General features: G+C 42.3%; 2 protein-coding genes across 4 annotated transcripts; both read right to left on the minus strand.

The window, feature by feature from the left end:
- Positions 1–614: 614 nt before the first annotated feature.
- cbx7b (chromobox homolog 7b) lies at positions 615–9,088 on the minus strand. Of its 2 annotated transcripts, XM_084078634.1 has the most exons (6): positions 8,812–9,088; positions 5,965–6,008; positions 5,702–5,767; positions 5,209–5,275; positions 4,652–4,973; positions 615–2,240 (listed from the first exon to the last, which is right to left on the minus strand). In XM_084078634.1, the coding sequence occupies exons 1-6, from the start codon at positions 8,878–8,880 to the stop codon at positions 1,987–1,989; spliced, it is 822 nt and encodes a 273-aa protein (XP_083934760.1). In that variant the 5' UTR covers positions 8,881–9,088; the 3' UTR covers positions 615–1,986. The 2 variants fall into 2 exon arrangements, with proteins under 2 accessions (XP_083934760.1, XP_083934761.1); XM_084078635.1 differs by lacking the exon at positions 5,702–5,767.
- Positions 9,089–9,462: 374 nt separating this feature from the next.
- On the minus strand, positions 9,463–16,647 carry josd1 (Josephin domain containing 1). 2 transcript variants are annotated; one of them, XM_084078630.1, is made up of 5 exons: positions 16,501–16,647; positions 15,060–16,029; positions 14,754–14,882; positions 12,679–12,873; positions 9,463–11,808 (listed from the first exon to the last, which is right to left on the minus strand). In XM_084078630.1, the coding sequence occupies exons 2-5, from the start codon at positions 15,437–15,439 to the stop codon at positions 11,709–11,711; spliced, it is 804 nt and encodes a 267-aa protein (XP_083934756.1). In that variant the 5' UTR covers positions 15,440–16,029; positions 16,501–16,647; the 3' UTR covers positions 9,463–11,708. The 2 variants fall into 2 exon arrangements, with proteins under 2 accessions (XP_083934756.1, XP_083934755.1); XM_084078629.1 differs by having other exon boundaries at positions 16,351–16,647.
- Positions 16,648–17,643: the final 996 nt, after the last annotated feature.

Raw genomic sequence — 17,643 nt, forward strand, 5'->3', positions numbered from 1 at the left:
AAATGTCATTGAGTAAGGCACAATGAATCCCCTTTCTGCTCTGTGCTCTCTTATTTGTAACCCTCACAATGAAAACATGTAATGAACTATTCTGTCTGTCTTGTGACTGCAGAGTTTTAAAGAAGTTTGAAAGAAAATGTTTTTTATTGTCAGTAAGCTTGTAGGAGGATTGGAGTGGAATGGACTGGATTGCCAGGCAACAATGATGGTTGTAAGGAGAGTCATTTGAACACTTGGTCATATTGCTCAATGTGAGCAATATTCATTTCAGTATCACAAGAAATATTCTATACACTGATAGTGAGCAGATAATATGCTGTTTCACTCCCTCATAAAGTGCAAAATGCTCAGCGCCTGCGGTGGCTACAGGCAGCACACAAGCATCCACATTAGGCATGACCAAATTCTAGGTGATTGTTTTGTCATTGTTGCTGGTTAGCTATAGCGTCAGCTATACCATGTAAAAAGAAAATTCAGTCGTCTGCATGACAGATACACAAGTCTTTCCTTTAATAAAGAATAAATAGTTTACATTCAAGTCAAAATAGAAAAATAAGGACTAAAAATACATGTACATCTCCCTCCTGTTTCCCACCCCCCACCCCCCTCTTAAAGTGTCTCTTTCAAGAATGAATAACAACAGACCAGAACCGTGCATTTAGTAATACAATAATTAACCAGGCTGGGACAGTCAGTGTTGTAGCCTATTTGTCTGTGTGGGAGTGAGAAAAAGGAGAAAAAGAGAGAGACAGAGTCAGGGAGGGGAGTAATGGCCTTGAAAAGCTCCCGAAACAAGAAATGCAACGTCAGGCACTTCCTTTCCCTGCAGCTTCAGTCTCTCTCTCTCTCTCTCTCTCTCACGCACGCACGCACGCACGCACGCACGCACGCACGCACGCACGCACGCACGCACGCACGCACGCACGCACGCACGCACACACACACACACACACACACACACACACACACACACACACACACACACACACACACACACACACACACACACGGCTCACAAGACACTGATCCATCAACCCCAGAGTGGAACAAACTTCCATCTCTGACCAATGAGACACAGAGAGACGGATTCCACAGACATGAGTCACATGACACATCAAGTTAATGATGCAAATGCAAACGTAGTGCAATTCAGTACAATCCGTTCTCAAAGTCTGAGCTGGTTTAGCTAACTGTTGCTGTTGTTTTTTGCTACGGGTTCTGCCAGTTTGGTCCTAGCTCAATATGGTCAGACATACTGTTTCATGTTGCAGGGCTAGGCCTAATAATAGGGCATATGGAACGCAGAAGACTGCTTATATTGATAACGTTGATACAGTTGTATTAGAGGGGAAACAACATGCAGACAGAATTGAGTCTTTGTTCAGAGGGTTTTGAAACCCACAAACAAGTCTACTAAGCCATGTTGTACGGTACTGTACAGTTACGTAATAACGGACTAGTATGTATAGGTTATGGGTCCGACCGTGGGTTACTATGGGGACTGACAGCTACGGCTGCCTCACTGTGAGTCACTGTTAAGTCTATTGAGTATGGACAATACACTTCAGTCCAGTTGCTCAATGGGTAAAAAACTGTGTGGAAGAAGGGAGGATGAAAGTTATGGATGAGGCTTGAAAGAGTGCAAAAGAAAGTGTCAAAGGGTGGCCCACAAGTCCTATACCCTATGACTCAGGCCTCCAGTGGTGAAAGGGGTTAATTAAAACCAGCTTCCTCAAAATGAGCACATTTGTGCTCTTCGCTTCTTGCCCCCCCCCCACCCGCGCTCCTTCCTACGAATTAGCTCACCTCCTCCATCCTCATGTCTCAGGCTACCACAATGGCAAACTCTTTGCTTTCTTGCCAATGCCTCACACACACTACCCCCTCATCACACCCGACCCCCACTTATTTATGTGTCACACAGATGTCACACCTAAAACGATGAAGGAGGAGAGGCGTCACATCAGCACATTGAGCTGCCTCCTCTCACACCTCCAGGGCCCACTCTCTGAGTCTGAAGAAGCCCCTGGACGCCAGCGCCTCGCGGAACGTCACCGTGAGTGAGTTGAGGGTGACGTCGGTCACGGTCACCTCGCCAGGAGGAGGCCCAGGACCACTCGCCGGGCCCCACACGTTTGATTCTGTCTCCACTGCGGCGACCAACGTGTCCTCCACCTCAATGACCCTCTGGCCGATGGCGGAGCTCCACTCCTCCTCCACGGTCCTCTTCTTTTGCACTCCTGGAGGACAAGAGGGGGCAGAATGAGTGTGGTGGCGGGTGGAAGCCAAAGAGAGAAAGAGAAAGACGGGACCATCTAAAGCAGCCAACAAACACATCAATAGAACTGTTTTACAGTAGACATTGTGATGGGTAAACCCAGCTGAAAGTAATAACATTCACTCACTGTGAGCGTGTTTCATTTAGGTGTTAGTGTACCAGCTTCTGAGCGCTCAACTTTATGCTGGTACACAGAAACACCTAAATGTAACACATCTATACATAACATCACCTTCAGCTGTGTTTACCTGTCAAAATAAGTAGGTCGGAGGGGCTTATTGTCAGTATCAGCCGAGAACGCGGGACTCTATCCCCGTTACAATGTGCTAGACTCCTGGGAGATGGATCGCTGAGGTGGAGCGCCACACCTACCATCAGCTCCCACTTACCACACGACTTGCCGCACCCAAGCCGTGCTACTCATACACTTGAGTTGCCGGTGCCCAGGAACGAAACCCATGACCTTGTGGTCCAAAGGCAAACGAAACCCATGACCTTGTGGTCCATGAGAGGAAAATGAGAGCATTAAAGTGAAAAAAGGAGAAAGATCAGGAGAGAGACAAGGGGATTGAGACAGAGGGAGAGAGATCGGCAGGTAAGGACAAACAGAGAGAGGGTACAAGTGACAGCTGAACAGTGAGTCCTGAATAGACAGGGCAGACAGAGGGTCATGGGGGGCAGTGACAGACAGAGAGAGAGAGAGGGGTTGGTAGTGCACCAGCGCAGTCAGAAAGTGATTGCATCAAAGGCCATCATGTGTTTGCTGTTATTGAGTTAACCTCTCTGGGAATGACCTGGATAGCTTATCTCTGCCCTGATAGATGTTAGAAACTGACAGAGACGGATAAGATGCATTTGGCAGCAGCACGCATAGACCTCTAAGTGCTACTGGGGAGGTGGGTGTACATTAGGGAGTAGAGTAAATCTAATTCAGAATCATCGTTAGGTAGGATGTGTCATTTCAGTTTGAAATGACCACTTGTTCTGAATGGGTGAGCAGGCTGTCTTCTCCACTTTGTAGGGCTTAGTTTTTCCTAATACAGTGAGTAGCAATGCTGAGTCGGTGAGACAGTAAACAGGTAAATGTTTTGAAGAAGACGAAGAAGTATGATGATGATGATGATGTCTGTCACTCTGTCTGTGAATCTGTCCACCAGAGGGGGCTGGAAACGCCAAAACAAACTTGAACGCTGTTAAAGTGCTGTTCAACTATGCACACTATTGAGTTCACTTTTTTTATTTTTTATTAAGTGACACATTCACATTCTGTAAAGACAGCTGGTAATCTAACAGCATTTTGTCTTACATGTTTTTGTGGCTGATGCTATGCCAAACTATGCTATAATTGCCACAGTGTGACGTAGGCTATATTCATACACATTGATTGTCTCTGCCTATATTGCATCAAACATACCAATATGCTAAGCTACTTTGCAGAGCTTTAGTGTGATTGATTATAGGCTGACACAATAATTCATAGGCTAGGTTAAGTTAACTACAAGTTCATATCTATCAACACAACAGCAGTGATCTTAAAAGGATCCCTGGCTAATAAGCCAAATATGCCTTAATACATTATAATTGCCCTCTATAACTAAAATTTGAAGACACCTTAAATATTATATTTATTTTATAAATAGTTATTTTACTCAAGCAGGGCTATGTCCGTCGCAAGTTAACAGTGGATAACCAGTCCTTAGGGATGGACACACATGGACAAATGACATCATCAACTTGCGACTGCGTTGTCCCCCTTGAGTAAAAGATGAACTATTTATAAAATAAATACAATATTTAAGGTGTTTTTTTATTTTTAATTTTAGTTATAGAGGGCAATTATAATGTATTAAGGCATATTTGGCTTATTAGCCAGGGATCCTTTTGAGCACTTCGCTTCATTGGGCACATTATTTATTTATTGAAAAAAATATTATTTATTAGATGGGATAAAGCAGAGAGACAGGAAACCATGGGCAGAGTGAGGAGAGACATGAGAGACAAGAACGGGAATTGGACTTGAATGCAGGTGGCTCAAGCAACACATATTCTGGGCACTAACATCCCAGTACATGAATAAACATTTATTTTGTTTTGTTTCATTAATATATTAAAACTATATTTATTTTGTTTTTATTATCTTTGTTTATTCACCACCTACTTACTAAACAACACGCTAACTCAACACTTAATATTAACAATACATGTCCACTTTGTTTTTGCTTTATTATGCAGACCTCCTGAACTCATCCACAGTCACACATCAATGTATCAGCTGGTATCTGAAGCCTCATGACGGTCATGATCATATCCCCATACTAAACTGGGTCACCTCAGTGATTTGTACTCCGATGGTTGACCGACTGACACACTTACCACTCAGAGCACCTCCTTTCCTCTCTGTCACTGTCTCCACTTTCTCCTTCACCACTGCCACCACCTCCTCCATCATCTCCTCTTCATTTTCCCTGTCATCCGACCCCACTCCCTCTTCTTCATGGTCCTCCCAGTCCTTTCCTGTGGGACTGGGAGGATTCGAGATGAGAACCGAAAACCGTGCTCTCCTGCGTCGGCAGGCCCCGTACGGTGGGTCCTCAACCCTGGGGCCCAATGAGCGAGTTAAGGAGAGACGCAAGCGACGCGGGGGAGTCTCTGAGGACTTGTGGGCACTCCGGAGGTCCATGGTATAGATGGTGTTCTAAATAAAGAAAAGAGGATGAGAGTTCTGGAAGTGGAAAGTGACACTAGAAGACTAGAGTCTAAAAGCCCCCTTGACTGTACTGTTCCTTACACCCAACCAGACCAAAGTGGTCTAGTGGGGCCACATCTACTTACTGTAGAGGCTGTCCCTCTCCCATATAGTAATGATTGTCATAACTGTTCCAACACACACAACACCATGCACAATAAAATTACGCTGAACATAATGTTACCTGCAGAAAGAGCCTTTTGGGCTTGATTCCTCTCCTCCTGTGTCCCACAGCTCTGTCTCTCACCTCTCTACAAAGTCAACAAGACTGATCAAATTCCATTCAATTTCAGTTTACAACATTCCATTCCATTGAATTTAATTTGATTCAGTTTAATTACATTACATTCTCTTCCCTTCAGTTCACAACAATTCAGGGTTTTCAATAAACCACCTCACAGTAAAAAAAATAGTGTAAAAATGGACCTTTAGCTACATGTGTCAGGGTCTGTCTCCGTGTTTTATTTTGTAGCGACATGTTATTGTTTCCTGTGGTGTGCTCCGGTTTTAATATACTGCTGTGTTATTTTTAAGTAAAATCCCTAGTGTTTCCGTTGTCCTTGTAGCTGTTGTCTGTCTTGTCTCACCTACCCTGTGATTATACCCCCTGAGTCAAAGTAATGCTGATGATTGTACTGTGTGTGTGGTTGTATATTGTAAGTCAGTTTGGGTCTTACTTGTCTTCATAGGTTTGGACCAAGCGTTGGTCTAGTATGTGTTCCTCTGGTTCCCATGTGCTATACCTGTGAGGTAAATGTAAAGATTGTACAGCACAACTAATGAAGCACCTCTTCATTAGTTTGATAATGCATTAATTATCAATCAATCAATCTGTTTCTGTATTCATCCATCTATCCATCCATCAATCTTTCCATCTCCCGTTTGTGACTCTGTATATTTCTACATTACGTGTATACATAGGAATTTACTGTATACATACTTTGGCGGCCATCCTTGCCATTTTAGCAGATACTCCACATGTCCCTGTTGAAAATAAGGTGACGTTAGAGAAGTAGGGTAGCTAGGCCTACATATAATATATGATACAGGTGGTCCTGGATCATATTATGATACAGGACCACCCAAATGTCATGTCCATGTGCCCTTCTACACAATACAAAATAAAGACATTGGATTATGTTTTCTATTCTGTCAGAGTTATTGTAGTCAGAGTATTAGTATACCTGTTGTTGTAGCCTACTCATTGATATTGGCTTTGTTTTGAGTTGTAGGCAATTATTAGATTTTTTGATGAAAAGTTGTGATTTCTTGTGTTTAAACTTTTTTAAAATCTTTTGAAATCATATATTTTTTTAAATGAAGGAAATTAAAAAAGGAGATATTTACTCGTGACCCATAAAAACTGGGTCGCGACCCAAACATGGGTCCTGACCAGGGCCGCATTAACTGCGGAACTTAGTGGAACTTGTGTTCCACGGCCTGCAGCCTGCAGGGGCCCTGTGTGAATTATGTATTTAAAAAATATATATATTATTGTAAAAAAAATGTAAATGTATATTATTTTATTATAATATTATATATATTCTTCTTCTTATTATTATTTATAAAAATGTATACATTCGGGCCCTGCTGTGTGAATTATATCTATTTAGAAACATATGTTGCTTTAGTTTTAATGTTGCGCGGCAGAACAGATGCAAGCCTCTTGCATACCGTCGCTGGTACTGATGTGTCACTTCTACTTCCTGTAAGTAGACAAAAAAAATAAAACTACTGTCGACTAATCTTTACAACGGCTCTTATTTTGAAATCCTCCGCTTTTACGGTAAGTTTGTTTCTGTTAACCAGTATGACTGCTATAATGGTCTGTGACCGCAACACAAATAAACAAGAACCATGTGGATTAAACGCAAGATTTGGGCCAACGTTCATATTTACGATATGAAAACCAGCTCCTGTGACTTAAACATTGTACAAACTTTGGAAGTGCCGTGCATTAAACTCTTTGAACCTTGGCGCAGCATGGTGAGTTAATCTTACAATGAAGATGTGTGTGCGTGTGTGTGTTTGTTTGAAGTATAGCTTAGAGCCTACTGTATCTCACGTGCTGTGTTTGAATAATGTAGCTCACGGTTGTTAATGTCATGTCTGTCTGTCTGTCTGTCTGTCTGTCTGTCTGTCTGTCTGTCTGTCTGTCTTTGTGCTACCATAATGTACACTGTGAAAATCTAAATGACATATTCTTAATACATTTGTACTGTGCAAATAGCTGAATAAGATGGGGTAGTAGGTCTACTCCTGACCCACTGTTTGGGAAACAGTGGTGTGGCCAACCTACTGAAGTGATTTTGAGTTGAGACTATGGTGCGAGTTTGTGTAGGATATGTTGCTATGCTCGCTATCTAAAATGAACAGATCATATAAACTGTATGCGTCATCCATACCCAGTGTGAGTGCACTAACGGCATCATCATCATCCCACTTCCCAGATGTGATAGTTAATCAAGCTCTGTTGGACTGAAGTAATAAGGGGGTCAATTCCAGTATTGTAACTGCATTTTGTCCTGTTATTTGTAATTGTAATGTTGACATTTTGTCAATAAAAATCATAATAATAATTTAAATATATATATTTTTTATAATCAATTTAATGGCGTCACTATTTCCCCCGACTTTTCGCTGGACCGAGTGAAGAGCGAGAGAAAGCCCTCTCCTTCCTTTAGCTTAGCATAACAAACAAAACAGTAGCCTATAATTTAACCTATGTAATGTTATGTCAGTCCTGGCTGGTCCAATGTTGCACTACTATTTTTGCTTATTTGATTGCGTCAAAAACATGAAGGCATTTTGAAAAATGGCATCATGCGCTCTTATCCAACACACCAGAATCTACCAAATAAAGGGCAAGGCAGATTTCTTTTAACATTACAACTTAAATACACATAGGCTAGCTTATTTAACAAACACTTCCGGCTATCCTACACTAAGACTAATCTCAGTTAATAACGTCGTCCTATCCTCGGTGCTATCTTTCCCGACACCTGAGTGACATGCAATGCTGTCAGTGTTGCCAGATTTTGCGAGAGTCCAAAGTCCAGAAGAAGCACTAGGCCATTATGAGCACTTTAACCTATGTACCTTTACTTTAACCTGTAGGCAGGCCTATCTATTGAAAATAGCCGATCTACAAGCTCACAACGCGGCTATTTTTTCTAAATATCTTTAAATAAATGGTATAATATTTGGATTAAAATAAAATAAAACATTCTAACAATACAAATCTGGTACGGGGCTCCCTGGCACAAAACATTTTCAGATGGGGGTTAGGGGGACAATGGACAAATAGCTTACATATTAATTTGGGGGTCCATGACATGAAAATATTTGAGAACCACTGGTTAAAATAATAAAAACATTTGTGAAGCAAGCCCAAATAAGCAACTACACTTAAGAAACAAGCCCCAAAAAAACGCAACCCGCAACTACCAATATTTTATAATCTACTTGACAGAAAAAGAAGACCAAAGTAGCTTATAATAAGCCGATATGGCAACGCTGCTGACATGCAATGCTGTAATGCGATGGCAACACACACTCCCACACCTCATCACTGACCCGCCCCCCCGCCCCCTTTACAATGATTCGCAACAAATAGATAACCGTTATAGTAATACACTAAAACAGCACAGTTTGCCATAACCTGTTTGTTTTTTGGTCATTTATGCTAGCACATAACGGTTATGGGTTATAGTAAACCCATATATATGAGTTATAGTATAAAACCCATCCCGTCATCGTACTTACACGGTACACCCACAACCATTACCTTTCTCAATCTTTTCTTGGTGATTGATTCCACAGCGAACACTTGTTCACCGATCGCGGACAGCTCCATCTCTCTCTGCACGACAAGATCTGCGTGAGAAATGGTGGCTAAGCAGCGTCTTCTCCACCACAAAGTATAACCCAACTGTTATAATGATTGCGTTTTTGGCCTAGATATGTTCCTGTCCTCCCTGCAATCCCCTCACTACAGCTGCCTGCTTCTCTCGTGACAGTTGAGTCCGTTCTACTTCCCTCTACTGGATATTTTTCCGCACGTCCCAGTGACTTTACAGAATCTGCGACACATCTGCAGTGCACAACGATTGGCGCGGCCCCGTGGCCACCAGACGCGCTCTTGTGTCTGAAAGCGCGCTCCCCCACCACCCCATTATGCCAATGCAACGCAGATGGAAGTCTTGGGTCCGCGCACGCACTGTGTAGATGACTGCACCATCAGAGTTGTTATTTTGTTACCCCCCCCCCCCCCCCCCCCCACACACACACACACACACACACGCTTCCAAAAGAGCAAGGTTACATTTCGGTTCGTCAGATTACATGACATGTTCATCAGATAAACCCAACTATCATTTCACTTTTCTCATAATAAATACAACATCTCACACACAGGAGTATACATAAAGTGCCATTATAAGCATTTTTTATTTCTGTGAAAATAGGGGGAGGGGGGGTCAAGAGAAAATACAGTACATGTACAGTACAGGACATATAACCGGGACTCTTTTGATTGGGAAGAGATGAATGTTTGGGATTGTCATGGCAGAAAACAAATGAAAAAAAACAAAACAATAATGCTGAAAGAATTATAGAACACATTTGGTCAATGAGGTTAGTGGTCTGCTCAGCCTGCAGTAGGACCTACCTTTGCCCATCATTGACAATCAAATCAGGTGAATCACAAATACTTTGATGTAGGGTCACTTGAACAATGAGTTTAAAGGTTTTTAGACTGAGCAACCAACAAAAATGACACAGCCCCTTCTTTACTTAAAAGAGCAATATTGTGTTATTCTATATGTAAACAATTTAAGGCCAATATAGTTGTCAAAAAAAAAAACAATGAAATGATAAGAAGAGTTTTCCTTTCAAAATTAGATATCCGCCATGTGAAAAACTCTTTAAAATAAATGTTGGCATCAAAAAACATGTCATGATATTAAACGGTATTCATCATCTAATGACATTTGCTTAGAAAATTGTAATAAATTATCAGAGTACTGAAATGTAGCATCATGAAATTTTAGGTTGCAGAAAGAAATATCCAACGGATATATCACATTTTGGAATATACAAAACCCTTCATAACCCATATAATAAAAGTTTTTTCTTAACAGCACACATATACAGCCACACAAATCTCTCTTATAATGCTCATTTTCACATTACTCAATGATGACACGTCTGTCTGGGAATGTGCTTCTCACCAGCTCACATGACAACTTTAACTTTCCTTTTCTTTATCAGCAAAAGACACTTTTTGTGTTTCATTTCATGGCTTGCTCATCTAGACACACACTGTCCAGTTCTTCTGTCCCCGTGTACCATGCTCTTGCTCAAACTTACAACTCCATTTCAAAGCATCACCAATGGGACAAAACATACCCAGAATTAAACTGTAACTGAAAAACGTGCAAAGACAACTTCCTCAGGGGGCACGCTGGTGGCTCAACCAGTTAGTATGACTAACACAATACAAGACTTGGTTTCAAACCTGGCCAAGACCCATGTCACCACAAACCCCCATTCTCCTAACTCATTCTCTATTTTACTGTCATATAAAGCAGAAATACCCTCCTTGAAAACAACCTCAAAACAAAACCCCACTGTGTTTGGCAGGTTTCACAACAGAGGTCTCGGTCTAGAAGGTGAGAATTTAGTTATATCGGTAGAGATCCTTTGCTACAGAGGGCTGTTGTTCAGCCTGATGTATGCTTCGGTGACATGTTGCTCAACACTTTGTAACCAAAGCATAAATCAGCCTTTGCTGGAAGGGTGTTTCTATAGACCAATATTACAGCATGAAGTACAGTCAAACATCCACTGGGAGGTGTGCTTGGCCTGGGTATTGCATTGCTTTGTTGCTGTACAAAACACTTTGTGTCCCACTTAACAGACTCGATGTGTGTATGTGTTCTTGTCCATTGACAGCTATTTCAGGGTGTGAGATATACAAAGTTGGCAATGTGATAATCACAGATTGTGAGGTGAGATATCAAAAGAGGGTGGGTGGGATGGGTGGGGTGGTACAGTCACAGTGAAGCAAGGAAGGACACATTTGGTGAAGGACAGACGTTTAGACACATCAGTGAACATGGCAGACGTCCAACATGTAAGACCGCTGGAGGAGACAGGCAGAAGAAACTCGTCATTTTACAGCCTGAACTTCCATCACTTTGGAAATTTGGAAAACCAAAAACTATCAAATGTAAAAAAGAAAAAAAAAGAAACTAAAAATAAAAAAACAAACATAAAATCAAAAGTAACACGTGAAAAATTGTCAATATATATATAAAAACACATAAGAATACAAGATAGTGAAATAACAAGTTTTTCCATAAATCTGACTGGTGTTGTACATTGTGATTCTTTTCGTTCTCCCTGTAGGTGTGTTTGCTTCCTGCATCACCTCGGCTCTCATCTGATAACAGAGTCCCAGCGATGGCCGTGTAAACAAAACCAAAAGAAAAGAAGGAGGGGAGGAAAAAGAACGTCTGGCCAGCGTCGATTGGCCCACAGTTGCTTCCGCGTGATTGGCTGTGCACAACTGTTCTATTTCCTCTTCCTGTTATTCCGTGTTTCTGTTGTTGTTGTCGCCCACACCGCTTCGCCTCGACCCGAGTACTGAATGGAAACGTGATTGGTCGCTTCGCTCTCCAACTAGCCGTCAGACCTCCACGTCTGGTGCGCCTCCACTTCCTCAGAGACGACCAGTAGCAGCTCACAGTTCTTCCCTCTCAGCTGGTGACGCAGGAACTTCCTGTGATGTCATAAAGAGTGGACGATAAGAAAGGATTGGCCAACATGCTGACAAAACGCGGTGAGATATTCTGTAGTGATGTTTGATCGTGAGCCGTGGAAGGCCATGTAATAGACAGGTGTTCGATGCAGATAGGGGTCAGAAAGTGAGGGATGAATAAGGTACAAGTCATTGGTTTTAACAGAGCTTAAAAGGACGACGTCACCCATTTTCAACCTATGTTCATATGATTGGTCCTCACTAAAACTCATAATAAAATGGTACAATTTTTTTCTACTTGGTCTGTGTCTGAGAGGAGGGCTGTGGACTGAAACCTTCCTACCAATGGCATCATCGGTAGTCAGGTTTTGTTTTTTTAAACAATATTTCAAATGTTTGATTTAGATTTATTTTTACGTGAGAACAATGTCTTCCATTATAGCATGCTAACTTTCCAGGAATAGAAAGCCTGACGTTTTATTAGCATGGTTTCCCCATCGATGATATCACTGGTAGATGGGTTTCTGAACTGTCCACAACCCTCCTCTGAGACACAGATCAGGTAGATCTTTTTTTTTCCTATAATATAATGAGCATTAATGAGGACCACTTATTTGAAGATAGGTTGAAAATGGGTGAAGTTGTCCTTTAAGCAAAACTCACTGGCCTGCTGAATGCTATAAAACTGTAGCACATGCTCACGGTGTGCAGTGCATCTATCAATGGTGCTATGGCTAAACAAGGTTTATTCTGTAATAGTAATCTCAGCCTCATAGTTGTAATAGGACCACATAGGTGAAACACACACCACACACACACACACAGGCAAATGACACAAGAACACAAGACATGAGCATGCACACACATGCACAATCACACACCCATTTTTACCTGAGCTCCTCTGGGTTGCCGATGGGGTGTGGGTTACGCAGCTTAGAGTCCAGGTTGTAGTAGACCCCTCCCACCTCTCTGACCCCTATCCAGTGCTGCCGCTTGAGTGGAAGTCGGAGGGGCCCCCAGCGCAGGTTGGATGGCACATTGAGAATGAATCCAGTCACATTAGACAACTCTATACAGCACACATCCCTGGAGAAGAGGAGAGGATACAGATATAGACAAAGCCACAACAGTTAAGAGAGTTTACAGTTAAAATATACATAATATGTATATTTTTTTAATTTATTTTTGATATATTATATCAAAAATAAATTATTTTCTTTTTAATTAAAATGTATCAGCCTTTGTGGCCATTGATTCCCTAACCCTCATAGGAAGTATGAATACTGAATAATGTACATGGTGATGATATTTAGCAAGAAACTACTTTACAATATTTAAGCTAAAAAATGTGATGACTCAAGTTGATGACAATGGCTGAATTGTCAGCTACTCAAGGTATCAAGTACCGAGATTAAGAATAACACAGACTTTGGACCCGTTTTGTTCTTAACAGAGTAGCAGGAATTTGTCTCTTCTGATACCATTGATTGCATTGATGAAAGGCAGCTTCCTGCCTCATTGTTCTCTCAACTATCACTCACAGATATGACTGTCTTCCACTAAAAGTCATTGACTAATTTAATAAAGTTGACTATTTAATTAAGTCAATAGTCTATTTATTACACAAAACGTTAATAAACTAATCAATCAAATCAATAAAGACACAGTAGGGTAGTATGATGAACTAAACTTATATCAGTGAGCAGTTCATGTGAACAAGGCCAGGCTGGATACAAACAGTCAAAGGCTTACTCAATTTGGTGGCCTCGTTATCTTAAGTGTCTTATAGTACCATAAGTGCATGCATTTTTAGCATGGCTGACACCAGTCGCTATGAAACCACTTATCTTAGTAGTATGAATGTCATGCTCTAACCAAGGAGCCATACAGGGAATGTAACCTCTACATATGGATCCTTACCAGGCTTTTGCATTTTAAAGTTCATTCCCTGTCTCCCTAAAGTCCCTATTTTGGCTTTTCTCTATGTCCTTACAATTCCCATGAAGAATTTCATGGGCAGCCACCAGCCTGACACACTCCTATGGTCTATGACCACCTTTACGTCAATCTGAAGCATTTTTTCTTTAGTCAAGATAGCTATTTTTGAAACAAACAGTGAACAAGGACAATCTCGCAGTTAACAGAGTCAACATTGTACATTCTCAGTGTCCCTTAAACGGGCAATACTTTTAATATTGCCTTACCCTTTCTAGTGAGTAGTGACAGCATACATTAATACATGAACAAGACCAGGAGACCTGGTTGTGCCAGACCTAAGCCGGTGTTGTGTGAAGTCGTGTGAAGTCTAATTCTAAAGGTAGGGTAGAAGATATATCTTTTAGTCGTCTTTCATCTCAGAGAAATCAATGTGCTTTTCCTTGACGTTAGGGAGGTAGACCAAATGAACATCAACATCGGTCAAGGACGGACCCTGTTCTATCTCTCTTTTCCTCTTCCTCTTAATGGACTCCATTGGCAAGGTTTGCTAAATTAATCGAACTTTGTTCGATATACTGATAGGGGGAACCCTAATTTATGGATAACAAGACCAGGATATTTGACATTGAAGGTCTAATTGAAATCTTTGTGTCTTACGTTATATACCAACTGTATTTATACTTGTGACATAATAGTGATGTCACGAATAGTCTGTGCCTATTTATTCATGCATAAGAAACCTAACCACAACCAGACATACCATGTATGGACAAATTGGTGACAAAGCCTCGTGTAGGCCATACCTTTCAGGTCTGGCAAAAAAACTTTATGGAACACCAATCAGCGAGCACCCTGGTGGTGACTCAACCACACAGACACAATTCCGATTCCAATATCATTTGTTCAACTCCAGACAATGACCATCTCTTTCCTGTCTGATGAAGCAAAACAATGCTTGAATCCACAATTAATCGTAAGACGAAAAAATGCGTTTGCTGTCAACCCCCGCCATGCCAGGTCGTGCGTACCTTCTTTTGTCCCACCATACAGCCTCAAATCCACGTGTCTGTAGAGCCGCCATGATGACGTTGACGTCATAGTTCCCATTACCCAGCATGCTCTTCTTGTGAGGAGTCACCAGAGTGCTGGGTGAAAGTCTGGCAACAAGGTGAAATAAAAGAGAGTTGAGGACAAAAATGAAGGACATAGGGGACTGTGAATGAGAAACTAATCAATGGGAGAGAGAGAAAGAGTGAGAGAGAGAGAGAGAGATGAGGGAACGTGAGGCAGCCATGCTCACAAAACACACACATCATCCCTGCACCCCTGTTCACCTCTGGTAGATGTCCTGCAGCGTGTCCCTGCTGAAGGCTGTGCCGTCCTGGAAGACGTTATTGAGTGCGTGCAGGGCACACAGCTCCCTGCGCTGCTTCTCGTGGTAGATGGCCGGAGGAGCTGGAGATGCCTCTTGGGAAGGCACCGTCGTGGGGTGAGGAGGAGGAGAGAGGGATGAGGAAGAAGACGAGAGATCCTGTTGCTGCGACTCCCTGAGATCCCTGCACCTCCTATCCTCCCCACCTCCTCTCGACCCTCCAAGGACCGTTTCGCCTCCTCCTTTCTGCTTACTGACCTTCCAGGGCATGCAGCCCAGCTCCTGCAGGCCTCCTCGCCCCTTCCCCTTCCACTCCCCAGCTGAATGGGGAGCGCTTCCCATCTCCTCCTCCTCACTGACTCACTACCACCAACAACCACTACCACCGCCACCTTCGCAGATACGATGCTACATCGGTGTCATGGCAATTGTCGCCACGGCAACCACTCAGCCGCTCGGAGGAGGGGATGGGCTTGCGTGGAGGGGGTAGGGGGCAGGCTTACGAGGTTAAGGGAGAGACCCTTTTTGGGTTTGAACAGAGTAGACCTGCTCTTTCAGAAACAGGAATGGATGTGTGGGGAGGGGGCGAGGGGTAGGAATAAAAGGGACGATGGACTGGCATTCACGTGTGCATCAACAGTGTGAAGGGATTGCCCGCACAGTTAGCAGCAAGTGCAAACATTAGATACTCCAGATGTGCGTAATCAATTAAAAGACAGCTGCTTAAGTAATGCCAGAAGTTGCATCACCTACAATGTCAAAGACTAGAGGAGACAGTCTTGTTGCTCAGTGTTTTCCACTTCCTCCATTGTGTGTGTGGATGATGATGATGACTCTTTCCATCAAAGTAGCTGGCTTACAGGTTTGCAGTTCTTTCCATTGCTAGCAAAAAGTGTTATAGATCCAGCTGGGGATTTGGTGCCTGAAAACAGCTGAGAGAGAGAGAACGTAAGAGACAGATAAAAATACACTTTAGAGAATGTTTTTCTTGTTGTCAATATCTGCTTCGTGAAAGTGTGATAAGATATCGTAATCGTATGGTTTTACACGCTGTTCTCGTTTAACGCTGGTCAGCAATCATCACTAACGTGAAAAAGGTAAACATTTCAAGCAGCCCACCGATTGGACAGAGGAAGGTGTCTGCTTTAGTAGCTGAAAAAACAACCGTGAAACGTACAAAATATACAATCTCAGACTATACTACGAGTACAATCCACTGGTTCATGACATTAAGTACAAGTCTGGGGGTGTACCTGTGTAGGGCCGAAGTTAAATTGACGATCATCAAGATTACTCGGGCTTGCACAATCCTTCTCCTGAAGGCTGCACTACGTGACAGTCGTCTGGCAATGAATGCACACAAACCGTTTCACATTACAATTCAGACTAATCTCTCCATTTACCTGCCACTTTCTGTCTAATGTACAGCTTCCGAATGTCCGTAATCCTCTTTAAAACGACCCAGTCGATGCTCTTTTTAGACGGGGTTGCTTTGGTAAGTCCTTTGTCTCGTTACCACTTTTTCCTTGTAGCTGCTGTGCTGCTGCCTCTTCTCGACACACACGCGCATGCGCACTGTACCTCGCGGCCTCATGTTTGCTGTCAGACCTTTGCGTCAGTGTTGCCATGTCCGCTTATTATAAGCGACTTTGGGCTTGTTTTTTATGTGAAGTTGCTTATAAATATTGGTAATTGCAGTTGCAGGTTGCGGTTTTTGGGGCTTGTTTCTAAAGTGTAGTTGCTTACATTTTCTAATTATTATTTAAACCAGTGGTTTTCTGGGAACCAGATTTGTGTTGTTAGAATGTTTATGTTTCAAACATCTTCCTAATATTCAGCATTTTATTTAAAGAAAATAGCAGATCTACGAGCTTGTAGATCGACTATTTTCAAATAGCCGATGTATACAGTATTAGGTTTAAGTTTAAAGTGCTCATGTGTCCTAAGTTGCTTCTTTTGGGCTTGTTTTCATAGGCCCATCTCTCACAAAACCTGGCAACGCTGCTTTGCGTCAGAGCACAGTGCGTACATTAGCCCACGAGACTGCGAAAGCCCCGATTCGCTGATCTACAAGCTCACAGTGCGACACTTCCGCAACGTGCTGTAAGCTTGTAGCTCTAGGACCGTTTCTCGACATTTTCGTCACGCCGACTCGCACGCACGACACCGTCGTACCCGGCGGGGCATATCAATTAAGCATTAATCCCATATCCTGAATTGGTTGTGCTGTGATCGACTAGTAGCCTATTTTGCTTCAACCAGTCAAATTTCTTATTTGAGATTGGAAACCTCCCAAAGTAATATTGCTAAAGATGGAGTTTCAACAAACTGAAACTAACTTTCAGTTATACTTCAGAGACGTCCTAGATAAACAGAGAATGTTGCAATGTTGTAGACATATGTTGCAACTTTACTTATTATGTTCGTTGACATAATGTTTGGGGGGCCACCACAAGTCAGCAACAGCACTACAACTCATATACAACACCATTCTTTTTCCTAATGGCATGTATGTGATTACCTGCTAAATGCCAAAATTGTAAATT

Source organism: Gymnoscopelus microlampas (assembly GCF_963454915.1).
Source record: "Gymnoscopelus microlampas genome assembly, chromosome: 14".
Lineage (NCBI taxonomy): Eukaryota > Metazoa > Chordata > Actinopteri > Myctophiformes > Myctophidae > Gymnoscopelus > Gymnoscopelus microlampas.

Coding starts and splice junctions, on each gene's coding strand:
- cbx7b (XM_084078634.1), bottom strand. CDS start 8,880: ATGGAGCTGTCCGCGATCGGTGAACAAGTGTTCGCTGTGGAATCAATC. Junction 6,009..8,811: donor CCAAGAAAAGATTGAGAAAG/GTAATGGTTGTG, acceptor TATTTTCAACAG/GGACATGTGGAGTATCTGCT. Junction 4,974..5,208: donor CCAAAAGGCTCTTTCTGCAG/GTAACATTATGT, acceptor TTCTTTATTTAG/AACACCATCTATACCATGGA.
- josd1 (XM_084078630.1), bottom strand. CDS start 15,439: ATGGGAAGCGCTCCCCATTCAGCTGGGGAGTGGAAGGGGAAGGGGCGA. Junction 12,874..14,753: donor GTATGGTGGGACAAAAGAAG/GTACGCACGACC, acceptor CCTCTTCTCCAG/GGATGTGTGCTGTATAGAGT. Junction 11,809..12,678: donor GGCAACCCAGAGGAGCTCAG/GTAAAAATGGGT, acceptor ATGACATCACAG/GAAGTTCCTGCGTCACCAGC.